The 9,085-nt window shown below is 51.8% G+C and overlaps 1 protein-coding gene across 1 annotated transcript; it reads right to left on the bottom strand.

The window, feature by feature from the left end:
- Nucleotides 1-538: 538 nt before the first annotated feature.
- On the bottom strand, nt 539-6,442 carry LOC119822268 (keratin, type II cuticular Hb6). The gene is made up of 9 exons (XM_038341289.1): nt 6,074-6,442; nt 5,230-5,438; nt 4,533-4,593; nt 3,675-3,770; nt 3,346-3,510; nt 2,991-3,116; nt 2,459-2,679; nt 846-877; nt 539-720 (listed from the first exon to the last, which is right to left on the bottom strand). Exons 1-9 carry the CDS (start codon nt 6,440-6,442, stop codon nt 539-541), a joined length of 1,461 nt encoding a protein of 486 aa, XP_038197217.1.
- Between the last annotated feature and the right edge of the window lie 2,643 nt (nt 6,443-9,085).

Here is a 9,085-nt window from a genome sequence, read left to right as displayed (position 1 = left end):
CCTTGGCCTACTGAAAACACCCAGGTAGCTGGTGGGGTCTTGAGACCTCTGGCCGAGGCAACTGTCATAGGCAGCAGAGTTTGGAGAGTCTGAGGCGCAGGTTTGATTGGCTGCAATTAGTTTATTGGGAACGCAGAGGGAGACAAAGGCAAAAGTGCAGGCACCTGGGTCCCTGGTTTGGGGGGAGTTGCTGCAGGCAGACCCTAAAGGAGATATTCTTGGTCACGTGGTCTCTCGCTGAGCTGTAGGAAAACCACCCACCATGTTGATCTGCACGTCCAAGCAAAAGCATGCTAGGGACCTGACTGTCAAAGAGGATTCCAGGGCAGTGGATCCTCCAAGACCTTAAGACCAATGAATCCAGTAAAAAAAAAAAAAAAAAACAAAAAACAAAAAACAATAGAAGGGGAAATGAAAGCAAGAATCGTCGAAATAAGTTGCTTGGGAAGGCTAGAGGATGAGATGGCGGCGGCGAGGCCACTGTCCTGCTGTGCAGTCACTTTGGGAAGGGGGAGGGTGGTGGCAGGATTGCGGCTTCCTAGCACTTCTTACAACCTCCGCTGCAGGAGCCCACCCCGGCGCAGGGGGCGCAGGCATTAGGAGTGCCCACCACCACGTTGCCGCTGCAGGGGGCGCTGCACACTCTGGTGCTGACAGCAGGGGCAGTACCAGAGACGCAGAGATCGCCAGAAACGACGCCACCGCGGGAGCTGCTCACGCCTGAAAGCAGGGAGAACAGGGGAGGCGTCAGACACTGCCACAGCCGGCTCTGCAGCAAGCGCATGTGTCCCCACCCCAAAGGCTCGCATCACCCGGCAGGAAAGGGGAAGGCTGGAATTACTTACACACATTCACGGAGCCAACGCCCTCACACAACCTGTGAAAGCGGAAAGGGAGACGTTAGCACACCGGAAGCATGGAGCAAGTGCCATCGTGGGCCCGCCTAGGGAGAGACTGGGAAACCAGGAGCTGGGGGAGGCCTGGGGGCATTGTGTGAGGTCAGAAGTCAAGGTATATCACCCTCCGTATCACCATGTTTATTCTCTGTGCAGCCTGAATTTTAGCCTCCCCAGTGGGGTCTAGGTAACCTGCCAGAATAACCCAATTGTTCTTGTGGCGACAGAGAGACCTAGACACACATGCCAAGACACTGGCTGCTGTTGCCCTGTTGATTCTGAATTGTGAGTGCATTCCAGGGGACCAGATGTGACCTTCTAAATCTTATCTGATTGTCATGAAAATATGAGCCTAAAGGAAACAATGCCTGTCATCATAAATGACTTCCTGGTGAAGAGATGAGACATTAGAAACCTAGAGCCAGCTCGGAACCACCTACAGCAGTAATCTCACTGGGCACCCACAGAGGAAATGGCCAAAAACAGAGAAGGGCTAAAACTCAGCTGCACCCAGCCTGTATCTCTTCCACTTGACATCATTTCCCAGAAGGGAGCTAAGCAGAGTTGGAATTGTCCAGAACACACAATGGCCAAGGGCTGGTAAACTCAACCTCAGATCCCAGCGACCATTCCTCTCTGGTCTCTTACGTAACAGCTTCCCCCTCCACCCACCCACTCAGTGTGGTATAAAAGCTGTGGTTCCATTCCCAATGCTATCCATCTCTCTCTCCAACTTCCAGACCCATGAGTGCCATCACCCTGTGCATCTAGGTTTCCCAAGCTACTTCACTGTGTTGGGAGGGTCTCTCTATGCGATCACACAGACTTCCAGGTACCAAGTCTGTGTCCCCCATGTCCCCAGTACACACGAGTCTCAATCTACATGCCACCCTGGAGACTGGCTATACACAAAAAGCAGCTCCAGGCACAACCAAATGGCTGACCGGAAAACAGAAAGCAAAGGTACAAAATGAGATCTTGGTTTAGATTGGGGTCCTTAAGGAGTTGGATTGTAAGGGCCCCTCCAAATCAGTAAGGCAGAATGGCCAGGGCTTCCTCCACCAGTAGCCAACTCCAAAGCACAAAAATTAACTAAATTCTTCTGGCATCCTCTACCACTGTCTGAACTGCAATGGGAGAGCACTTTAGGGCACTTTTTGTCAACTAGCTAAGCAGGAGTTGGTGGAATCTGCTCCCATAAGCTGCTATAATGAGATCAGTCTGAATTCCCAAGGTGGAGTGGAGCTAGCCAGGGCCAGGTTAGGAAAGAAGATAGAGTCCCAAGGATTCATGCAGACCATAATCGGGAAAGGGGAAACAACCCTAGGAATGGACTCCAGCTAGGCCTAAAGGGAGCAAAACCAGTGCCTCCCTGTAGGGAGTCTCAGAGACAGTTGGCCTGAGGAAGTGTGGTGGAGCGAGACCAAGATTAAAGGACTTACATGGATCTCCTATGCACGTGCAGGATGGTGACTGAGCGAAGATTGACAGGTACTCAAGCTGTAGGGCTTAAAGCTGAGGACCCAAGAAGGGTTGAAAGAATGCAAAGCTACAGGACTCACCTCTGCTCCTCGCCCTCCAGCAGGCGCCTGTAGGTGGCGATCTCGATGTCCAGGCCCAGCTTGGAGTTCATCACCTCCTGGTACTCCTTGAGCAGGCAGGCCATGTCCTGCTTGGCCTTCTGTAGGGCAGCCTCCAGCTCAGCCAGCTTGCAGCGGGCATCGGTGAGGGCAGCCTCTCCCTGCTGCTCAGACTGGGTCACTGCAGCCTCCAGCTTGGTGTTCTGGGGACACAGAAGAGAATGGGATGGCCTATGGTCTCTGGGTGGCACTATGTATTACCTGGATGTATCTAGTCTGCTACCATCTGAAAAACATCCCTCACTCTAAAAAAAAAAAAAAAAAAAAAAAAAAAAAAAAAAAAAAAACCTTTTTCTTTATAGACCGGGTTCAATCAGAGTGACCATGGGCAGGCTTCTGTCCACATATTAGGAGGTATACTAAATGGTAAGATCCAGGCCAGGCACATGCTGGCACTATGGCACTGAGTAGGCACCCAGCCTCCCTGGTCTCAGCATAGCTGACCCCCACATACCTGGCACTTGGCATTCTCAATCTCGGCCGTCAGCCTCTGGATGATGCGGTTCAGCTCGTTGATCTCCTCTCTGGTGCGGCGCAGGGTCTCCCCGTGCCGGATCACTGTGGCCTTTATCTCCTCACACTGGGGATGGGGGAAGCAGAGATAGATGTCCATGAGGCACAGGACCCAGTGAGCTCAACCACTGAGTGCACAAGACACACAGCAGCAAGGTGCTCAGCCAGAGCTGCCTCCCCCACCTGAGTGCTGTCTGCAATCTTCTTGTGATTCTTGGGGTGCAAGAAGCCTTTTCTGATAGAGCCCTGGGCCCTTCCCACTGTCGCATCTAAGGACAGATGTTGTGACCACTCACCTTGCTGCGGTACCAGGACTCGGCCTCTGCCCGGCTGCGGGTGGCAATGTCATCATACTGAGCCTTGATCTCAGCCACGATGCAGTCCATGTTCAGGTCCCGGCTGTTGTCCATCTTGACGATGACAGAGGTGTCTGAGATGTGGGCGTGGAGGATTCTGATCTCCTACAAGTGGAGGGAACAGCAGTCAAAAACTTGTTGAAAATTCAGTCCAACTCCACATTCCTGTGCCAGTCTCTCAGCCCTCCTCTGGTCCACACAGGGCTTCACAGCTGTGGAATGGCTCTCTTCAGCCTACTTGCTGGGTTTCCACCTGGCTAATGCCTCACCTCCTCGTACAGCCTCCTCAGGAAGTCAATCTCCTGGGTCAGTGCCTCCACGTTGGCCTCCAGGTCTGATTTGCGCAGGTAGGCACAGTCCACGTCCTGGAAAGCAGGGGTGTGTGAGCCTGAATCACTAGGCTGATCATGCCCCCCAACTTCTTTCTTTCTTCATCCATCCCATGCGACACAGGGAAGAAGATCCCTGTGTGAAAGTCATCTCTGCCACTCTTCCCAACATGCACCTGGCAGTTCCTTAGGACTGGAGACTCATTGCCTCTCAACCCATGGGGCAGCTTCTCTCATTTCACTCTTTGATCCCATTCTACTCTCATAAGCTTCCCAGTGATGCCCAGATCAGCCAATTGGCCTTGACCTGAACCACCAAGTGTTCAAGAGGCCACCTGGCGACTCCTAGCAATGCTATCATTCTGTATACACTGGCTTTGGTCCTAACATTCTGATCAGACTGTTGAATGAGATGTAGACCACACCATTTTTCCATTGACCGAATGAAACCCTGTCTGTTGACACCCCAGCCATATACTCAGAAATAGGGAAAGGCCCCGTAAGGCCAATATAGCCACCACCCTGCAATAGCCACAAACCAATAGACATTCCATTTTGATGTGTGGCTCCATGGCAGTGGAACCACTGACTCTCCACTAAGTGCTAACCTTCCAGCTGACCATTGCCTTGACAGCAGCCCTTTGTCACAGCCCTGGATATGACATTCATGGGGACAGCGCTGTATAAATTTTCCTATCTTGATGTAGAAAAATCCCAACTCTGTAGAGGTTAATTAAACCTTGGGGGTCACCACAAGCACAGTGTGTTTGCCCTGCCTCCCACAGCCTTGCTACTTGCCTTCTTCAGAGCCACAAACTCATTCTCGGCTGTGGCTCTCAGAGAAACTTCCTCCTCGTACCTAGGACAGGAAAGGGAAATAAGACAGTGTGAGGAAACCCTACACTCCTTGCCAGGGAGTGCAGGAGAGGAGCCCTCACTGCTCTTGGCCCTGTCAGGGCTTTCTGGGGGATGCTGGGCTACCTGGGAGTAGAATCTAGATGTCAACAAACCTCCTGATGTTCAGAAGTCACTGCAGGAAGAAAATGACTTCATCGGGAGCAGACAGGGTCTTGGGTACACAAGCTCCAACCTCCCCTCACTTGCATGTCAGTCCAACCCAGCTGTTAAGTAGGCCCACAGCCCAAAGACTGAGTACCCAAGCCAGGAAGACAGATGAGCGTGGGCCATGAGCCTTCTAATCCCTGGCTGATTCTGTGCAGGGACCACAGTGTGGGGGATCAAAGTCAGAAAGAGTGAATGGGGTTTCTGGGGTTTTCATTTCCCAGAGAAGGCAGAGTTTTTGGTCTCAGTCTCTAGAGGGAAAGTTGAGGCAGAATTTACTCTGAGACACCCAAGTTCTCTGCAGGGAGAATTTGTGCAAATATTTCAAGGACAGCAGGATCCCACAATGTCCTCAGCCAGCCCAGACTGTCTGTGCCCTGGATCTTTATATAAGGTATTATATAATGCCAGGGCCACGCCAGGTTCTTTTCACCTCTTCTTGTAGCCCTCCATGGCCTCCTGGGCGTGGTTGAGCTCAGCAGCTAGTCTCCCACTGTCAGCCTCCACACACTCAGCCTCCCTCCTCAGGGTCTCGATGTAGCCCTCGAACAGCGGCTCCACGTTGCTCTCACAGCACTTGCGGTTCTGGTAGAACTGCCACTTGGTCTCCAGCAGCTTGTTCTGCTGCTCCAGGAAGCGCACCTGCCATAGGAGTGAGAAGGGGGTCAGGGTCAGATCTGGGGTGATGGAGGAGATGAGGTGGAGGGGCCCTGGGAGGGAGCCCAACTCTCCATTCCCTTATCTTGCCCTGCCTCAGCTTCCCCGCTTGGGGAGAGTTCAAGGGACAGGGTCAGTGCCCACACTCACAGATCCAGGTGACCACTTCAGTGTCCTATGCTGGGCTCAGTGCTCTCCTCTGAAGCTGGGAAGGCAGGAGCCCCCACAAGCGAGCACCCACATTCCTATCCCAGGATGAGGGACTGACAAGGAGCCAGGGAGGCAGTGTCACAGGCCACTTGGAGGAGCTTGATAGGCTGACTCTGTCCTTCCTCAGCAGCCTACTCTCTTCCTGTCAGCTGAAGTGCATTCCTCCCTGGATGCCCACAGCTCCATACTGCAGTCAGCCTGTGCCCAGGGCAGCCTGGCCATAGCCCTACTTCTCAGGACTGACAGATGAGCCTTGTGGGTCCTTAGTGTGCCCACCTGGACACACGTCTCCCTTGAGACTAGGGGCTCAGTGTGAGAGGTCTTTCTTCCCCTATCCTCCTCAGTGCTCTCAGCCTTGGCCGTGCATATGCTCAGGTAGGCTCAGGAAGGGTCTGGTCCAGGACACCCACCTTGTCGATGAAGGCCGCGAACTTGCTGTTGAGGCACTTGATCTGCTCCTTCTCCTCATGCTTCACGCACTGAGCATTGGGGTCGATTTCCAGGTTGAGGGGCGTGAGCAGGCTCTCATTGACAGAGACGCTGGTGATGCAGGGGGGTGTGGGCCCGCAGACGCCTCCAGAGCGGTATCCGAAGCTGCGTCCACAGGAGCCTGAGCGGAAGCCTCCACAGACGCTGTGGCTGCCAAAGCCCCCTGAGAGTCCACGGTAGCAGGAGATACCCCTGTAGGGAGCTGCGGAGATGCAGCAGCGGCCAGGCCTGGGGCCACAGGCTGAGGCGCAGCTGAAGGCATGGCCACCACAGTAGGATCCACAAGTCATGGTTATTTGGGGAGATGGGAGACTGTGAGACTGGAGACGTCCAAGTGGAGGGTACAGTGGACGTGGATTCGGGTGTTTACCTCTTTAGATCTTGTTGGCCTTTTATATATGTGGGGACCCTGACTGTGACCACGTGGTCTGAAGCAATTAGATGCCTTTTATGAGCTTGGCTTGTTTAGCTGCTGTGGCTCCTCCTTAAATGTGCTTAATTGGCGCTCAGTTGCAGCCAAATGTTTATGGTCCTTTACCCTAAACTGTACAATTTTCTTCTTCAAAGGGCCAGCTCATCTCCTCCATCCTCTGCTCATGCGCCCATACTCAGAAACAGAGGTGGAGAGACAGGGTTGGTGATTCAGGTTGCAAGGAAAATGGAGAAGGACTGAGCTGTGGTGCCCATCTGCTGAAGTGTTGATCCCGCTGTCCGTGGTCCTGACCCAACCAGGCCTGGGAAGTGGACAGAGTGGAATTGGTGCTCTAAGTGGGATTCCTCAGCTGGGTGGTTCTTTTCTGTTTCCTCCAAGGCACCTTGTCTGCATAACCTGTAAGCTAGTCATCTTCTCCGGCCTCCATCACCCGGCCCCACTGATTCTTTCTCCCTTGCCTCATCATGCTACCCTACACACACACACACACACACACACACACACACACACACACACACACACACAGAGAGAGAGAGAGAGAGAGAGAGAGACTTCATGTCTATGTTTGCCCGTACAGACAAACACACACATACATATGCACACACATACACACATATACACAGACTTCATGACTATGTTTGTCTGCACACACACGTGCACACACACACACACACACACATTTATGAACACAAACTATTCCTAGCTCACCCTGGCTGGCCTGAACTGAGAGAGTGTCTTCCTTCAATCTTCCCCAAGGCCTAGGGGTACACACTGCCTCACTGGCCCAGGAAAGCCCAACATTTTGCAGAAAGGCCTACAACAAGAATTGAAATGTCTTCATTTCACCTCAGGAGTCTATGCCATCAAAGGCAGTGCGTGACCTCACTGTTATGTGTCTACATAGTATTTGGCTCAGAATATAAAATCCAGTAAGGTGACATGAAAAGAACATGCAACCTTCAACTGTCACTTGAATCCTTGCTGTGTTCCACACTATGGTGCCCCCCATGATCTTCCACCTTGCATGTGAGCTTGCCAGTAGCTTCGATGGGCATTACAACACAACTATACCATCTGGTACTGCCTGACCAGTATAAGCCTTGAACTCAGGGCTAGATCACTGCCCTGACTAGTCTACATGTCCTGGAAGCAGAGGCTTCACTCTGTTAGGAACCAGGCTGAGGCTTTGCTCCCCTGGCGGTCCTGGAAGTCTGCCGAGGTGTGTACAGGCTCAGCAGCCTCCAGAGCACAATGCGGTTAGGCTGCGTCCCACTCTTTCCCAACTTCTCCAGGCAGTGATTTTCCAGAGTGCACACTGCGACCACCAATGGGATAGCTGTCATCTTTCAGTCACAGAACAGATGGGAAGGAAACCGTCCTGGGTAGAACAGAGGACATGATGGCTTGGCTTGCATCACCGCTGCGCCCTGACCTTCTGGTTTAGCCATATGTAGCTTGCGTTTATTCTGTCATTGCATAAAGTTATTCCTCCTGGAGCTGCAATTCTTAAAAAGTGGAAATACATGTTATACCAGTTGAGGACACAGATCCGGATTCCAAAGTGCCTATTTTCAAACCCAGCTCCACCACGCTCCTGGGAAACCCTAGGCAGCTCCTTAGCATCTCTGAGATACCATTATGATTTGTAAAATGAACTAATTCTAGCACCCACCTCATAAAGTTGTTGCAAGAATCAAGGAATTAATGTATGCTAAGCACTTAGGCCTGAGCCTGATACATTCTGAGGGCGCAAATAGATGTGAATTGTTGTTGCTGTGCTGTTGATGTTGTGAATATAGTGACAGCTTTGATGGGCTGTACTCACATTCCCAAACCACTTATGCTCAATTACCAGTAAAGTGGCCCAGCGTGTAAGAGTGGTGGGGGAACTGAATAACAAGATAACACTCAACACAGCAGCACTTAACACTCAACATAGCAGCACACACAGAAAGGGGTTTACACTCAACATAGCAGCGCCCACAGAAAGTGCTCAATTGTTACTGTGCGCACTATTGTCCTACCATAGACACCGTCCCAGCAGAAGAAAAGACTGGACTTTATCCTAGGAAAGAGCCTAAGTGTCCTCCCCTCCACTCCAGCCCAGCTGCTGCAGGAAAGGCCTGCTCAGGAACTCTCATGCTGGCCAATACTTGGGCAGCAGCTGTAAGAGGAAATAAAGCTCAGATGACCTAAAATGTCGTTCATTGAAAAATAGTTCAAAAATTTGTATTTTTTCATTTGGTCTTAGAAGAGCATGAGAGATTGCTGACCACACAACGAACCAAAAAGGCAGAGTTGTGGACCCCTGTCCCAACCGATACACCCACAACAACATCCGCCCAGTAAGGGATTATGGTGAAGGGGGGTAGGAAGATTGGAAGAGCCAAAGGAATGGGAAGTTTGCTGGGAGATTGTATCTCCTATAAATACCAGAAGCTCCATAAAGTCTCACTAGCAAGGATGCCTATACAGGAGCTGAAGAAGGGCACCCATAGAC

The sequence above is a fragment of the Arvicola amphibius genome, chromosome 9 (genome assembly GCF_903992535.2).
Source record: "Arvicola amphibius chromosome 9, mArvAmp1.2, whole genome shotgun sequence".
NCBI lineage: Eukaryota > Metazoa > Chordata > Mammalia > Rodentia > Cricetidae > Arvicola > Arvicola amphibius.
This window is presented reverse-complemented; position numbering and strand designations above follow the sequence as displayed.